This window comes from Salvelinus fontinalis, chromosome 33 (genome assembly GCF_029448725.1).
Source record: "Salvelinus fontinalis isolate EN_2023a chromosome 33, ASM2944872v1, whole genome shotgun sequence".
Lineage (NCBI taxonomy): Eukaryota > Metazoa > Chordata > Actinopteri > Salmoniformes > Salmonidae > Salvelinus > Salvelinus fontinalis.
In genome coordinates this window covers 36,189,661-36,207,831 of record NC_074697.1, presented here as the reverse complement: position 1 = coordinate 36,207,831, position 18,171 = coordinate 36,189,661, and the positions used below count along the sequence as shown (strand labels likewise).

At 41.2% G+C, this 18,171-nt stretch overlaps 2 protein-coding genes across 3 annotated transcripts; one reads left to right on the top strand and one right to left on the bottom strand.

Annotated features, from left to right (window-relative positions):
* Positions 1-427: 427 nt before the first annotated feature.
* Positions 428-10,370, bottom strand: LOC129832142 (rab5 GDP/GTP exchange factor-like). The gene is made up of 9 exons (XM_055895942.1): positions 9,976-10,370; positions 8,753-8,955; positions 8,234-8,409; positions 3,688-3,857; positions 3,380-3,461; positions 3,052-3,184; positions 2,855-2,946; positions 2,472-2,728; positions 428-2,344 (listed from the first exon to the last, which is right to left on the bottom strand). Exons 2-9 carry the CDS (start codon positions 8,929-8,931, stop codon positions 1,943-1,945), a joined length of 1,491 nt encoding a protein of 496 aa, XP_055751917.1. The 5' UTR covers positions 8,932-8,955; positions 9,976-10,370; the 3' UTR covers positions 428-1,942.
* A 230-nt stretch (positions 10,371-10,600) lies between these two features.
* On the top strand, positions 10,601-17,200 carry LOC129832141 (caspase a-like). Of its 2 annotated transcripts, none has more exons than XM_055895940.1 (8): positions 10,601-10,850; positions 12,002-12,286; positions 12,421-12,530; positions 12,969-13,145; positions 13,249-13,489; positions 13,590-13,718; positions 13,802-13,911; positions 14,032-17,200. In XM_055895940.1, exons 1-8 carry the CDS (start codon positions 10,844-10,846, stop codon positions 14,122-14,124), a joined length of 1,152 nt encoding a protein of 383 aa, XP_055751915.1. In that variant the 5' UTR covers positions 10,601-10,843; the 3' UTR covers positions 14,125-17,200. The 2 variants fall into 2 exon arrangements, with proteins under 2 accessions (XP_055751915.1, XP_055751916.1); XM_055895941.1 differs by lacking the exon at positions 10,601-10,850 and adding an exon at positions 11,073-11,469.
* Positions 17,201-18,171: the final 971 nt, after the last annotated feature.

Here is an 18,171-nt window from a genome sequence, read left to right as displayed (position 1 = left end):
AAAGCGTTCCACAGGGATTCTGGCACATGTTGACTCCAATGCTTCCCACAGTTGTGTCTAGTTGGCTGGATGTGGGAAACTGCTGAGCATGAAAAACCCAGTTCAAAGGCACTTAAATCTTTTGTTTTGCCCATTCACCCTCTAAATGACACACACACACACACACACAATCCATGTCTTAAGGCTTAAAAATCTTTCTTTAACCGGTCTCCTCCCCTTCATCTACACTGATTGAAGTGGATTTAACAGGTGACATAAACAAGGGATCATATCTTTCACCTGGTCATTTAGTCATGGAAAGAGCAGGTGTTCTTAACGTTTTGTACACTGTGTACATTGCAAACACACCTTTGCTTTCTCTACTTTTTTCTCTACTTACCCTAGATAGTCATGTTACAGTGGTGACAAAGCCTTCTAGACACAGAACAGCTTTTGAGTTATTTTATTCATCAACACAACAAACCCATGGACACTATAAAACAAAACTGTCTCAATAAGTTACATTAAAATACAAGACAATGTTGAGTTACTCCTTCAACATACAAAAACAAACCTACAAGGTTGTACAGATGTGTGTGTGATATATATATATATATATTTTTAACATTGCTTTCAAAAATACCTAATCATTGATTGCTGTGTGGTATCCAATGCCTAGTTATTTCAGTTAGTGTTTAAATTGGATTGAATGGATTTTGGCAACCAGCATTTGTACACTGTTCTGATAGTTACAAATGTAATAAAATGAAACATGATAAAAGAACAGAAAATATATAGGTAGTATGTAAATGGACCTGTTGCATCAAAGATACTACTCATTCAACTCAATGTCTACTGTTCCTTCATATATCTGACCGCGAATGAATGGTTACTACATGGAGCTGAGATCAACATTGTTATGGCTATTCTGTTTGGCAACATTTACCCACAAAACATTTGTACAAATAATATACACCACTGTAAAATAATATAAAGAACTTACTAAAAGTACTCTTAGACATAACCATTCTAAATATGCACCCTTTCTGTTCTTCTGAAGAAGCAGCTGTTCAGCAGTCAAACAAAGCCAAACAAGAGAGAAGTGACTGTTAGTATCTCCTATACTCTGAATTGCAAATCACGTATTTCTTACAGACAAAATGTAAACTTTGAGCTACAGTATCAATTTAGCCATTTTAATAGGCTTAAGTCATTATCCCCTCTCAGAAGATTATAGCCTGAATAATAGAAAAATAAAAGAACTTCCTCAAACTGAGCGCATGACTGAACAGGTTTGGCAGGGAAATGAAACTTTACACACACATATATATATATACTTATTTATAAACATCTTAAGGGGAAATTTGGTCGTGGTCACATACACTCACGTGCCCCCAACAGATCCCTCTCGCTTGGGTTTCTGTACTCTGACTTGGATTCAGTCAGGAGGAGTACGGTCCCGTGTGGCTCAGTTGGTAGAGCATGGCGCTTGCAACGCCAGGGTTGTGGGTTTGATTCCCACGGGGGGCTGGTACAAAAAAGTATGAATGTATGTACTTGTAAGTCGCTCTGGATAAGAGCGTCTGCTAAATGACTTAAATGTAAATGTAAATGTAATGAGTAATATAGGGGACAAAGGAGGGCAAGATCAATGATCTGTGTCCCAATACTCTTAAAGCTTCCTTACCTCATCTCCTTTCCTTCATGACCATGGATGAAGGCAATATGCCTGCAACCCATCTTGTCCTCTTACCAATCAGTGGGGAAGACAGACCGAGAAAGTTGGCTATTTAAGAGTACTGGGGTTCAGGCGACTGCAAGCATCTATTTTAAGTGTGCATACAATGGGGAGGGTTGGAGTTATATTTCTTGGATCCATTAGAGGGAACCTATATGTGCATAAGGACAGGAGACACTTTCCAGGGTAGAGAGAGAGAGTAACAAGTCCAAAGGGGGAGGGGGGTCAGCCGGCAAACAACTGGGGTTGGAGAGGAGAAGGCAGGTGGTCGTTTTCCACGTTGTCAGCATCTATGGCAGAAGAGGCGGTGGGGGAAGCGGCGGGGTGCATTTCCAGGGGGAACCTCTCCAACACATCCTGCACTTTGTGCTCTACCCCATCCCTCCAGTCGATGAGGTCACTCTCCAGGCGGCGAGCCCCCTCCATGACGCGTTCCTGCCTCACGCCCAGCCCCGTCAGTAGGTCCAGACTCTCGTTCATCTGGCTGAAAGCAGCACTACAGGCGGGGGAGGTGGCAGCCTGGGGACGCTGGGGAGATGCCTGGCCTGACATGTAGAGCTCAAACTCCTCAACGCTCAGGTTCAGAGACTGGCCATCCAGCTTCTCTATGAAGGCCACCGCACAGCACTGAAGAGAGAGAGAGGAGAGAGACAGAGGGGAATTAGGTGGAAATCAGAAAATACATTCTTAATATGTGTAAATTGAGTTTGTTTGGTACAGCTCGTCTGTCTGTTTGCCGACACAGCCCTCTCACCAGGTTGGTAAAGTAGTACCCGTCTTCTCCGCTCATGAGGCGGCTAGGGTTACAGAAGCGGGTGATGTACTGGATGTTGGACTGCAGTCGCGGAGGGTTGGCCTTCAGGACGATGTAGATGAGGGTGGGCAGGAAGTCATCAGCAGATGCCGCCTCCTTCTTGGTGGTATTGATGGCATTGAAGATGTGCTTACTGCAGCGTGTGATGCAGGTCAGCTTGTCCCTGGGCACACGCTTCGAGTCCATCTCGATCACGTCTACAGGATGTCAGGGTGGAACAGAGTGGTAGTTAATGTGCTATGACGACATTCTACATCACATGCATGTTCATTCAATGTTTGTCTCTCTTTGTAAAAAACAAATTAATACATTGTAAGTCTGACCTGTGATGGCTTTGACCACATTATCAGACACCTCTGGAATCTCCTCATCCACAGGGACACACAGCATCTCAATGGTGACCCAATGCAAGGCCCTGCAACCCACCCACCCCCAACCACTTTAGTGAACAGATGTACAAGGAGGCATACAGCAGCTTCAATACTCAAACTCAGTACCATATCAGTTTCAATGTCTTTACCTGATTCTCTTTTGAATGGCCAGGTCTTTCTTCTCATCGTCTGTGGTCTCAGGACAGAAGACCTCCTCGTAGAGACGTGTCATCATGTACCTCTCTACCTCGTCCATCACACTCTCTACGCGCTCCGACGACCCTGGAGTCAACACGGACAGACGGGAAAACAGCAAATGTGAGTCATTCAAGGCCTACCTATAGGAGAGCTCTCTGAAAGAAACGTGGGTTCCTTCTCCTTCATTGTCACCAGCAACTTTGTCATCAAGCCCCTACTTCAAGATATCCTTAATGTTCCAGTATTAGAGTAGTAGAGGTGAGGAAAGGAAAGGTGTACCTTTGAAGTGTGTGTGCAGGCGGTCTGAAAGGTTCTGGTAGAAGTCTTGAACGCACTCAGACAGCTCATCAGCACCCAGGTCCTGGGGAACAAGCTCACTATTAGCTTGAAGGGATTGTCGTACATTTTCATTCATTTCAAGGGTGAGTTAATTTGTTTATTCACTCAATGCTCAAGAGTAACCTCAGCGTTTGTCTCTGTCATCCTTCTTCTTCTACGACGAGGAAGTGATATGGTCCAAATAGAGGTAACCCCCATTAGGCTCTCCACATTCAGAAGCCCTGGTGGTATTATGGTGTACTACTCACCCTCTTGTAGGCCATGCTCTCTGTGAAGGCTCTGCACTGTTTGAAGATCTCCCTGCCAGGTTTCAGTGTCTTAAGGAAGTCGATGAACTCTCGTGTGGTGCGGTCCGTCTCTAAGGGCTTGCGGCTCACTGAGGGGCTGGGGGTCGACAGGGCCTCACCAGGGACGGATTCTGGGAGGGGGGAGGATACATAAACTCAGCAAAAAAGAAACATCCTCTCACTGTCAACTGCGTTTATTTTCAGCAAACCTAACATTTGTAAATATTAGTACGAACATAAGATTCAATAACGGAGACATAAACTGAACAAGTTCCACAGACATGTGACTAACAAATGGCATAATGTGTCCTTGAACAAAGGGGGGGGGGGGTGGGGGGTCAAAATAAAAGTAACAGTCAGTATCTGGTGTGGCCACCAGCTGCAGTTAAGTACTGCAGTGCATCTCCTCCTTGTGGACTGTACCAGATTTGCCAGTTCTTACTGAGAGATGTTACCCCACTCTTCCACCAAGGCACCTGCAAGTTCCTGGACATTTCTGGGGGGAATGGCCCTAGCCCTCACCCTCCGATCCAACAGGTCCCAGATGTGATCAATGGGATTGAGATCCGGGCTCTTTGCTGGCCATGGCAGAACACTGACATTCCTGTCTTGCAGGAAATCACACACAGGATGTGCATGCTTATTAATTGTTATGGCTCATTGAACAAGCATGGGAAACAGTGTTTAAACTCTTTACAATGAAGAACCGTCAAGTTATTTGGATTTTTACGAATTATCTTTGAAAGAAATGGTCCTGAAAAGGGGACGTTTCTTTTTTTGCTGAGTTTATAATGGAGGGAATGATATACCTGTGTATGTACAATATTCCTTAGGTGCTTGATATAAAGTAGAGAAAAACAAGGATGGGCTTTCTATCCATCTCATCCTTGACCAGCACAGCTTGCAGAGTTGTGATTTCACACAACATCCTTCTGCAATTTGTGTTTAGCTAGTTACTTTCTGCTACGCATCAAATAAACAGTTCAACATGAATTACATCAACCATGGCTTGTCCTGTATTATCTGAACAGTTCTGTCTTAAAACCCTCTAGAGTCTGTGCCGGGGGAAGGGTTCTAAACTAACATGTGGACTTGTTTTAAGATGGTCATACCAACAATTATTTAGCGTATTGATTTTACCCTTAAGGTATCAAAATAATAATAATTATTATATATTTTTGTTTTGATACCTTAAGGGTAAATTCAATACGCTAAATAATTGTAGTCCCCATAATGGGGACGGTAAGATGCCAAGCAGTTGTCAGTGATCAGGCCTACCACCGTTGTGTCATCTGCCAACTTAATGCTGGTTTAAAAACTTCTTACGGCTGCGATCCCATTAACGGGATCGATATGACAACAGCCAGTGAAAGTGCAAGGCGCCAAATTCAAAACAACAGAAATCCCATAATTCAAATTCCTCAAACATACAAGTATTTCACACCATTTTAAAGATACACTTATTGTTAATCCCACCACAGTATCCGATTTCAAATAGGCTTTACAGCGAAAGCACCACAAGCCAAGTCACAGAAAAGCACAGCCATTTTTCCAGCCAAAGAGAGGAGTCACAAAAATCAGAAATAGAGATAGAATTAATCACTAACCTTTGATGATCTTCATCAGATGACACTCATAGGACTTCATGTTACACAATACATGTATGTTTTGTTCGATAAAGTTCATATTTATATCAAAAGATCTCAGGATACATTGGCGCGTTATGTTCAGTAGTTCCAAAACATCCGGTGATTTTGCAGAGAGCCACATCAATTTACAGAAATACTCATAATAAACATTGATAAAAGATACAACTGTTATGCATGGAATTTTAGATCCACTTCTTCTTAATGCAACCGCTGTGTCAGATTTCAAAAAAGCTCTACGGAAAAAGCAAACCATGCAATAATCTAAGTACGGCGCTCAGAGCCCAAACAAGCCAAAAAGATATCCGCCATATTGTGCAGTCAACAGAAGTCAGAAATAACATTATAAATATTCACTTACGTTTGATTATCTTCATCAGAATGCACTCCCAGGAATCCCAGTTCCACAATAAAGGTTTGTTTTGTTCGATAATGTCCATCATTTATGTCCAAATAGCTCCTTTTGTTAGCGCGTTTGGTAAACAAATCCAAACTCACGAAGCGCGTTCACTAGGAGCAGACGAAAAGTCAAAAAGTTCTGTTACAGTCCGTAGAAACATGTCAAACAAAGTATAGAATCAATCTTTAGGATGTTCTTAACATAAATCTTCAATAATGTCCCAACCGGAGAATTCCTTTGTCTTCAGAAATGCAATGGAACTCAAGCTAACTCTCACATGAACGAGCGTGGCCAGCTCGTGGCTCTCTGGCAAACCTCTGACTCATTCCCCTCTCATTCGCCCCCCCCTTCACAGTAGAAGCATTAAACACGGTTCTAAAGACTGTTGACATCTAGTGGAAGCCTTAGGAAGTGCAACATGACCAATATCCCACTGTATCTTCAATAGGGAATGAGTTGAAAAACGACCAACCTCAGATTTCCCACTTCCTGGTTGGATTTCTTCTCAGGTTTTTGCACTCACAGACATCATTCAAACAGTTTTAGAAACTTCAGAGTGTTTTCTAACCAAATATACTAATAATGTGCATATATTAGCAACTGGGCCTGAGTAGCAGGCAGTTTACTCTGGGCACCGTATTCATCCAAGCTACTCAATACTGCCCACAGCCATAAGAAGTTAATGATGGTATTGTGAGTCGTTCGCATCTACAGGGCGATATACATTTAGACAGGTTACCTTTGCGTTCTTGGGCACAGGGACTATGGTGGTTTGCTTGAAACATGTACAGTGCCTTCAGAAAGTATTCACACCCCTTGACCTTTTACACATTTTGTTGTGTTACTGCCTGAATTTAAAATGGATTAAATTGAGATCTTTTGTCACTGGCCTACACACAATAACCCATAATTTCAAAGTGGAAATAAGTTTTTTGCAACTTTTACAAATTCATAAAAAATGAAAAGCTGAAATGTCTTGAGTCATTAAGTATTCAACCCCTTTGTTATGACAATCTTAAATAAGTAGACATTTGCTTAACATGTCACATAATAAGTTGCATGAACTCACTTTGTGTGCAATAGTGTTTAAGATGATTTTACCCCAAAAATACAATTATTTGTAGATCACTCAGTTGTGCAATGCATTTCAAACACAGAATCAACCACAAAGACCAGGGAGGTTTTCCAATGCCTCGCAAAGAAAATAACCTACTAGTAGATAGGTAAAATAAATAAATAAATTGAATATACCTTTGAGCATTGTGAAGTTATTAATTACACTTTGGATGGTGTATCAATACACCCAGTCACTACAAAGATACAGTTGTCCTTCCTACCGGAGTCAAAGGAAACCGCTCAGGGATTTCACCATTTAAATGCTGTGGTAGGAGAAAACTGAAGATGGATCAACAACATTGTAGTTACTCCACAATACTAACCTAAATGACAGAGTGTAAAGATGGAAGCCTGTACAGAATACAAATATTCCAAAACATGCATCCTGTCTGCATCATGGCACTGAAGTACAACTGTTAGAGGCAAATCCAATGCAACACATTACTGAGTACCACTCCTCATATTTTTAAGCATAGTGGTGGCTGCATCATGTTATAGGTATGCTTGTAATCGTTAAAGACTGGGTTGTTTTTCAGAATAAAAAAAAGAATCAGACTGGAGCTAAGCACAGGCAAAATCCTATAGGAAAACCTGGTTCAGTCTGCTTCCCACCAGACACTGGGAGATGAATTCACCTTTCAGCAGGACAATAACCTAAAACATAAGGACAAATCTACAATGGAGATGCGCACCAAGAAGACAGTGAATGTTCCTGAGTGGTAGAGTTATAGTTCACTTAAATCTGCTTGAAAATCTATGGCAAGATTTGAAAATTGTTGTCTAACGATGATCAACAACCAATTTGACAGAGCTTGAAGAAATTTGAAAAAAAATAATGGGCAAATATTGTACAATCTAGGTGTGCAAAGCTCTTAGAGACTTACCCAGAAAGTCTCTAAAATGTATTGACTCAGGGGTGTGAATACTTATATAAATGAGATACTTCTGTATTTCATTATCAATACATTGAAAATATGTTTTTTCACTTTATCATTATGGGGTATTGTGTAGATGGGTAAGAAAAATCATATTTAATAAATGTTGAATTCAGGCTGTAACACAGCAAAATGTGGAATAAGTCAAGGGGTATGAATCCTTTCTGAAGGTACTGTAGGTATTAGACTGGGTCAGGGAGAGGTTGAAAATCTAAGGAATTCTAGCTGGATGCCCCATGTGACCTCCTCCACAGTGACTGGGGGGAGAGAGTGGTAGTGGAGCAGAATTCTGAAAGAGGAACTGTACACCAACATTATTAAGAGGGAAGGTAGTTTTGGTTTGGATCTGCTCATACCTCAAGTAATGGTAGAGAAAACACTATAAACCCTATCTCAAACTTGGACCCTACCTTTCTTGGGCGGTGTCTTTGCTGAGGGAGTGAAAAACTTAGTCATCGTGTTGACTTTACGTGACTTCTCCTTGGTTTTCCTCTCTTCAAACTTGCTGAAGGTTGCGATGGCAGGCTGGGGCTGGGCTGCCCCCTGGTGGTTGTTAGCATACACTGCCTCCTCCTCCTTCTGTAACCTGGGATACAGAACAGGCATTGCTGTTACTACCACATAATCAATACTTCAGACAGACAGAGACAGACAGAAAAAATGTCAGAGATCAACAAGGCAAGACTCGTTTCAACTAATGACAGACAGTAACATGACACTGTTCCATTTGCTTCTGTGAAAATGTTTTTTTGACCAATGATCAAAAGTTACAGCTGCATTTTGTTATTGTTTTGTTTTCGACTGCACCCCTCAATTTTATGCAGGGCATTCAGTTTGCCACAGGGCTCCTATATTTAAAATCGAGTGCTACCTCCGCCCAACAGCTGGGGGTTGATGCAAAACAAGTTTGCTCAGATAGACAACCACACCTCTCTGCCAGTGCATGATCCTCCTGGATCTGTTTGTGTCTGGTTTGTTGGTACTCCTCCCGCCAGCACTTGGAGCAGAGGCCCTGCCAGGCCGCATTGCCATAGAAGCCACATCCCTTCGTACACAGCAGCTCTGACTGGTCCACATGGATCCCACGACGTTCCGACCGGTGGCTCATCCCTCACAACTAGCGTGGATACGGCTGGGAATAACAGGAAAAAGACAAGACTGTGAATGGTAGAAAGATCCGCAGTCAAAAGTAGGCCTACATCAAACTTGATGGCTATTTTTTATTTATCAGGACTTTGACAAAGTTGAATGCCTACACACTATGGGTCACATTCAGGTTGAGGTATTTGATAAAAATGTATGTTTAATAGAGGTAGCTAGCATAATGACACATTTCAATCCACACACTGAAAATCTTAGTGAATTCCTGTCAAAATATGATTTCATATGGCAGTGTTTACACACCTTTACCACCGTAACATTAAGTTCAACACAGTGGACATCTGACAAGAGTTTGAACCCCTAAGAATCTGCCTATCTGCCCATTTCTGATGATTTTGACTCCCCACTCACATTGGGAATGCATGATACGAAAATCAACACAGGAGGAATTTAATGGATGACCACAAACACTGGTGAAAATGTTTATGGCCTTCTAGCTGTGTCAAATCCCAATAGTGTAGCTGCTCTGCACTTGACTTTGTTTGAAGCCACATTACAACATTACAACGTTACTAACGTTAGTAGCTAGCCATCCTGATTTATAAACACGCTAGTTAGCTACTTTACTACCAAATATTTGTATAACTAACCCTACTACTGTGTACTATACTGTTTAGCTGCAAGCAATGCAATGGGCTTAGCTAAACTCTAACTAGCTTGCTAACATTAGCTAGCTCTAAATTCACGAAAAACTCGACACAATGACATGACAAAGCTAGCTAGGCTTCTTCTGGTAGCTAAATATTAACAGTAAACTTAGCTACAAAAATACCATAATTAAGTATTCTACAATGGACGCACTAGACCACTGGGTCCTTACCAGAGTAGAGACATTGAACTAAGGTTTGGCTCACACTACTAGAAGCTAACATTAGCTAGCTAGCTAGTTTGCACTTGCAGTTGACGTTAGCTAGCTAGGGTGACAGTAATTCCAGACCCAACAAAATTGACAAACAATTTCGTTAGCTAAAAACATTCTGCGACTCCTTACCTTTTCAGAAAGATTATTGAGTGTAGATATATGTCGTTTTTTATGCAGCCATTGACACCATCTGCTACCCACCCGTCTGACAGACTAGTTTGTTTACGTAGTCACCCTTCTTCCTTGTTAGTCGATATCCAATAGCGCGCTCTTGAGACCATTTCAGACAGTCCTGTGCAACACGATATTCTTTCAAATGGGAAATTATTAAAATGTTATTAATTTTATAAGGGGTTCTTATTCAGAGCGATTTACAGTTAGTGTATGAATCTTAAGGCCGCTAGATATGGACAACCACATATCACATTTATAGTAAGTAGCTATATAATAAAGTATTGATGTCAGACGTTTTCAGGAAGATGGGCAGGGACTCAGCTGTCCTGACTACTGGGTCCTGACAAATTATGTGTATAAACCCTGGATGACTGACAGGGGGGTGCTGTATTGAAGCCCCCGCGCAGCAATCCTGGCACTCCTCCTCAATTGTAAAAAATATTTTGGAAGCTACAGTACAGAAATGCACATTTCCTTTCTTGTAAATCAGAAAAATACAACATATTTTTCAATGCATATCACAGTCCAACAAATCTGTTAAGTAAATATATGCACCAAGCCAGCCAATCAGGTTACTGTATAAAATATACGGGAAGTTGCTAAGACTTTTTATGACACCAGTAGCCTAGGTTGAAAAGCATTTGGGATGATCGAGTATCATCAAGAGAACGCCTAGGCATATCTTTATTCTATGCGAAATAGGCATATCTGTATTCTATGCGAAATAGGCATATCTGTATTCTATGCGAAATAGGCATACCTTTATTCTATGCGAAATAGCTAGCAGAAAGAAGAGAATAGCTTCATCCACCTCATCTAAGGAATGGCAGGTAAATAATAAAAACGTACATGTACAAACATTATCGGCTATTTTGCTTAGGTACAATTTGTTTTGAACAAACATTGTATTTATGGTAATACTCTGACAAATATAAATATGAAGAATATTGCAATATTTCTGTTGGAATTCTGGGCAATTTTTTCCCACTTCGACAGCATGCATACTTTCACTTTCGGTATAGGCGTCAAACTCAAGACTGACTGGTGCAAGCAAAATGCACAATCGATCCCCCGTTTTTTCTATCTGGAGCAGTTGATTTGATAACAATGTGTGTAAATTTGCTCTGGCCATCTACTCCGATTTCAGAGCGCTCTCGTCTTTGTCTGCCAGAGCGCAGAATAACTGACGAATTTACGAATGCTCAACACGCTTTGAATATGCTGGGAGTCAGTAAACGTCGGCAAGCTAGCTAACTTTAGCCAGTTAGCTAGGGTGCTTGACTGCCATTGTGAGGTCAGAACGCTCGGATCAACCCTACTCCTTGGCCTGAGCGAAACGCTCTGAGTTTACGAACGGACAATCTGACAACTCTCTGATATTTACGAACGTCCAGAGCGCAGTCTGAACGCACTCTGGCACTCCAGATTGACTTTACGAACACACCCCAAGTAAGACACGAACCAAAATATTATAAAAAACAGTATGCATCATTAAAGAGACAAACTGAAGTTGCTACATCAATTGTTAGACTTTTAAATTAATGATAAACACATTGATTCTTGAATTTTTTTAACTTATAGATGACTCATGAGCTTAGTTCAACCATCATACTCATCAAAATCTAAGCTTGGTTTATTAATTTGTTTGTAAACAATGTAATTGGCAACAAACACTGTATAGCCTCAAAACATGGTTAAACTATCATGTTGATATCATGGATGGTCAGTGTTTGCATCCATAGCTCTGTCCATGAGTTTGAGAGTGGTTACGTTTCTCCAGCCTCATCCCTCAGTTGTTTACCAAATCAGTGGCGGGGTGTCCACTTTGTTATTGTTCGAGCTGTAGATTGTCCCTTTAAAGGATTAATTTAAATTTAGAATACACTGTATGCTCATTTACAAAGCAGATGCATAAGACTTAGACATCACTCCAACAATGACTAAATTGTAGCTCTGATTAAATCCTATTTACTTTCACCAGACAAGGTGCTCTCCAATGCTCGGAAGACATTCATAGACAGTGTGACGAAGCCAGTGATCAAGCAGCTCCTGGATGACCTTTTGGAGGACAAGGTGCTGAACGATGAAGAGACAGAATCAGTGACGGAGGAGAACAGCACTAGGGCAGAGCAGGCACGATGCCTTATCGATATGGTGCGGAAGAAAGGGAGCAAAGCCAGTGAGAAGATGATTGCCAGAATTCAGGAGAGAGATCCTGTACTTTATGACAAAATGAGTCTGCCCCCCAGGCAGCCTGCCCAGATGAGTGAGTGAAACTGATACACCATTCAGTTACGTCTGTCACAGTCCCAAACTTCTCTTAGACTTGATAAGAGTTAGTAAGAACTTAACAGATACTGTAAATGTAATGTAATGTAACATGCTGTATTTTCCCTGCAGCACCATCGTCGCCCCAGTTATCACAGCAGGAGGAGCACCAGGTGTCCTCTGACCTCATCCCCAGCACAAAGGACTTTAAGAAGGACATTCTTCAGAGGAAGGGTAGCGAGGTTCGACCTCTACTTGGTTGTCAAAGGATAGATCAGTGTACATGTATCGGTTTTCTGAGTGCCCCAATAGAATTAGCTTCTGAGTTTATAGTTCTCCTATTAGACCAGTAAGCTTGCTGATGAACCCCTTGGGTTACCAGTGTCATAGTTTAGGAAACACAGTTACTCTAAAGTCTTAAAAATAATAATAATAATAATAATAATCTAGGTGTGAAAGTATAGTCCTGCAGTGTAAACAAACCATCAAAGTTTCAACTTGTAATTTCACAAACTGCAATAACTGTGTAACAATGTGTACCTACACTGTTTTACACAGTGGTTTTAGCACGACTTGTAAATTGGGACCAATTTCCACACATATTTTGACTGAGTAGAATTGTTGCTAGGCTATATTACTGTTAAATAACCTTTGCACCTGTCATTGCTTTGCTCGATCAGATTTACCCTCCAATGGATAAGTCTGGTCGGAAGCGTCTGGCCCTGCTCATAAACAACGTGGAGTTTGATGATAAGAACATGCTGAGACGAGGGGCAGAGAAGGACGAGGAGAACGTGGATAGGCTTCTCAGGGATCTGGGATATGATGTGGTGAAACACAGAAACCTGTCTGGACAGGTAAACAGAGGGAGGAAACATCTCTCCTGCTTCTAGAAGAATGTTTACATGTTTCCTTAGTCTATGGTTTTTCTCCTCTGCGACTGACAATATGCTCTTGCAGGAGATGGACGAGGCTGTGAAAGCGTTCTCTAAACGTGAGGAACACTTATTTTCGGACAGCGTCTTCGTGGTGATGATGTCTCATGGGGAGCTGGGAGCCATCATGGGTGTCCATTACAAGGAAGGGGACCCTAATCTTGACATCTTCCCCATCAACAACATCTTCACACACCTGAACACAGAGAACTGCAAAGCACTGATTAACAAACCCAAAGTCATCCTCATCCAGGCCTGCAGGGGAGGTGAGTCTTTCTTAAAAATACACATTTCCGAAATGTATGTAAGTAAACCTTTTGTACAGGCATCACCTTCATATTAAAGAGGATTTGCATGTTGTTTCAGGCAAGGATGGGTCTGTTTGGGTCAGTGACACAGTGCCTGAGTCCAGCCTTGACCAGGGGTTAGAGAGTGACTCAATCAGGAGGGAGCACAAAGAGAAGGACTTCATCTCCCTCCTGTCCTGCACACCAGGTTAGTGTGTCATACATTCTCAGGCATTATATTGTTTGTAAATCACTGTGAGTAAACCCCCATTACATTCCCTCCGCTTTCAGATACTGTGTCCTACAGAGATCCAAAGATGGGCACCTTTTTTGTCCAACACATCATGAAGACATTCAACACCTATGCATGTGATGATCATATAGAAGAATTGTTCAGGAAGGCAAGTATCTGGAAACAGAACAGATAACATTGTTCTTTCCTCATTGCACTGTATAGAATGATTGATTAGCTTTGATTTACTTTGAGCCACAATAACAGATTTGTTTTTTCTTCCATACAGGTCATGGGACGCTTTGAAGATTTCCCCAGACAGATGCCGACCAAAGACAGAGCCACTCTAACAAAGCACTTCTACCTCTTCCCAGGCCTCTGAGAAGTTGTGATGATTGATTAATTGTACTGTAATCACAATGGAGGAATAAGGGAGGAGCATATTTTCTGTTATTTTGTATGGAAGTGTTTGGTATACACTCCTTTTAAGATCATCACCAGTATGTTTTAAATGTATACCTATGATGAACCTTTTAACATTATTTTATCTACAAATAATTTATAATCTGCAAATTATAATATCCTCCTGTAGAGCTACTGGGTAGCCTATGTAGTCTTGTTCCAGCCCTGCTCTAACACACATGATTTGGCTAATCAACATAAAGATGTGTTAGCGGTGTGTTAGAGCAGAGCTGGAACAAAAATGTATTGGGTACTAGGTTACCCAGTAACTCTCCAGGAGGAAGATTGGCCACTCCTGTTTTAACATTTGGAAGATAAGTAAAATAAGTCTCTTTGACAAAAGCAGTATTTGCCGAAAATAAATATCTCACTGCACTCAAAAACATGTAATACATTTAACAGATGTGATGTGCCTTTGGCTAAAAATGAAAATTCACTTAATTTTGCCTATCCACTGTTGTTATCAGGAATCAAGGTAAGACCAAGATGCAGACTGTCGAAGTAACAATGTTTATTGTGGCAATGGACAGGCAAAGACAGGTCAAGGCAGGCAGAGGTCGAAAATCCAGGGTAAGGTAAAGGTACAGGATGGCAGGCGGACTCAGGGTCAGGGACAGGCAGAGTTCAGTGATCCAGAGGTGGAGCAAAGGTACAGGACGGCAGACAGGCTCAGGTTCAGGCAGAGAGGTTAGGCGGGAGGGTACAGGGTCAGGACAGGCACAGGTCAAAAACCAGGAGGACGAGGAAAGAGGCTGGGAACGATAGGAGCTGACAGGAAAAACGCTGGTTAGCTTGAACGAACAAGACGAACTGGCAACAAACAGACAGAGAACACAGGTATAAATACACAGGGGATAATAGGGAAGATGGGCGACACCTGGAGGGGGGTGGAGACGAACACAAACAGATCAAGGTGAAACAGGTCAGGGCGTGACAATTGTGAGGCAGTGAGCAAGTTTGCCTATTTGTATTTGCATTTATTAAGGATCCACATTAGCAACTACTCTTCCTGGGGTCCAGCAACATTAAGGCAGTTATATACAGTTTAAAATATTACATGACATTACATTTCATAACACTTTACCCAATACATTTAGTGTGTTCCCTCAGGCCACTACTACACAATCACATATTTACAATACAACATCCTTGTGTACGTGTGTGTAGAGTGCATGTCTTATCATGTGAATGTTATTTCGGTAAGGAGAAGTAGAGTTTTTAAAACCACAGATGAGGTCTAAACTAATGACTTATCTCCATCATAAAACGTTTTTTAAATGACAAGCAGGCCTGTTCAAGCGGTGTTCTCTACACCCGTGTGCTACTTGGTATAAACTACAGTAGATTGGTATGGTAGGGTTACCAGTGGCCAATTTGGCATAACTGATCGGCACCCAGGCTCTGTAATTTTTTTATTCTTTAAATGTTTTGTTTTTATTTTGATTAGAAATTCAGTTTAGGTTCAGTTAGTTTTCAAACCTGATTTGCTAGTTTTTATTTAGTTTGAGTTGTAGAAAACTATTTATATTTGATTTTTATATGATTTCGCTTCAGTTTTAGTGTTAGAGACAGAAAGCATGCGTAGGATGCTAGAAGCCGTTTGTGTTGTATCGTTTTTTGTGTTGTTTTTTTTATCTCGCTTCTTGCGACTGGGGGGCAGTGATACATAAAGTGATGGGTCAGTTCACAGGTTAGGTCAGGGTTTCCCAAGGGGTGCACGTTTTGGTTTTTGCCCTAGCACTACACAGCTGATTCAAATAATAACTCATCATCAAGGCTTTGCCCTAACACTAGTGTAGTGTTATGACAAAAACTAAAAATGCACCCCTCAGGGTCCCGAGGACCAAGTTTGGGAAGCACGGGGTTAGGATAAAATTATAAAGTCAATCTCAATGTGCTTTGGATTTTAAAGGAATAGTGCCGAGACTGGTGCAAAAAACATGATATAAGGAAATTCTTTCTCACCCTTATGTTTACATCAAACGAATGTAGGTCTACATGTGTCACACCCTGATCTGTTTCACATGTCTTTGTGATTGTCTCCACCCCGCCTCCAGGTATTCCAGAGAACGCCAATCTTGGTGTTCTCTGGCAAATGCCAAACGTCCTGCATGGTGTTGGGCTGTAAGCACAACCCCCACCTGTGGACGTCGGGCCCTCATACCACCCTCATGGAGTCTGTTTATGACCGATTGAGCAGACACATGCACATCACTAATTTATTGGGGGTGTCTTGCTAATTGCCTATAATTTCCACCTTTTGTCTATTCCATTTGCACAACAGCATGTGAAATGTATTGTCAATCAGTGTTGCTTCCTAAGTGGACAGATTGATGTCACAGAAGTGTGATTGACTTGGAGTTACATTGTGCTGTTTAAGTGTTCCCTTTATTTTTTTTGAGCAGTGTATATATATATATGGGTAATGTAAGTTACATACAAGCTTGGTGATTGTGTGACATTTTGAGAGAGAAATCTAGGGACATACTATACCATGAAAGAAAACAATACATGCACATAGTTGGTTGAGGGGCAACTGTTCAATGTAACATAATAACTCTGTGCCAGCTATCTGACAGATGGCCTCTAGCTTTGGTTTTCCTCTGAAAACCTGATATCTAATTTGGACAATTTATTCTGTCCTAAAAATGTCCAAGTAATTCCTTGAAAATAACAAATAGACTGTATATATTTCATTTGTATTGAGAAATAAGAGGACCAGATACCTTTCAAGATATAAGGAATCTTGTACTTCTAGGGTCACTATGAGATATGTTTGACCCACAGTAAGGGTAATGATGATATATTGTATGTATAAGATATATTGATCATGTACTCCATCCACCCTGTAAAGAGCTGTAAAAACTTTTGGAGTTCTGTCAATGGAAATTATGTGCGCAACACCAGTAATTTGTTTTACTCCATCCATACTTTGCCATGGGGACAGCAGAAGCCAATATCAAGAGCATAATAAACATGTTTATCGAGTCATTAGGTACCAGGTCATTAGTCCACTCTATCACCTCGTTCCCTAGGAACCAATTAATGCAGCTATTAACCTGTAGAGACCCGAGGGGCTCATGGAGAAGCACTGCTGATCTTGGCTGCATCCCAAATGGCTGCATAACCTATTCCCTTTATATATTCCCTATTTCCTATAATTGTCCAGAGCCCTCTGGTCAAAAGACATGCACTATAAAGGAAATAGGGTGCAATTTGGGAGTCACACGTTCTGTCGTCCCCTCTGGGTGGACAAGCCCTGAAAGTGTACTATAGACCTAAGAAAGCCTAGAGTGACAATAAGGGTCCTCACTTTTACCTGAGCAGGAAAAGCTCCGGGCCTAGGTTTTAGACTATTGGTTGAACTCAGGGTCCTGAGTTATTCTGTTTTCCCTAGTTAGATCATCTGTGACCGACAGGCTCAATTCTGTCATATGTAGTAAAATTTGAAATGTTTTTTTTTTTTTACATTGGATAAAAGTAGAGACTCAGTGCTAGAAAATTGTATGTTATACACTACAGTTGAGGAACAATGGGAAAGTAATTCCTTAATCTCACTTTTGAGAAAATAGCCCTTGAATGTTTTGGTAAACCTACTGGAGAGCTCTTCTTTGTCTACACCCATTCAGCATCATTCACACCCTCTTAAGCCTTAGCTCCAATAATCTCTTTGAGGATTCACATGTGAGGCCATGTACCAAACAACCAAAGATTTTAAAACTAAAGGCTGGTTTATACTATGTCTATTGACAGTTTTCGCAGTGACATCATGAACATTCTATTGCCGTCCGACATCAAACTTGTCATTGTCGTTATGAACAAGTATAAACACAAAAACAACAGGCTGCATGACATCAGCAGCCTGGTGGTCCAGAATAGCACAGCTAGTGTATTTTAACACCAATAAACCCAGCCGTTTAAAAATGAATTTAGTATATGTCAATATAGCAAACCAGGCAACTAAAAG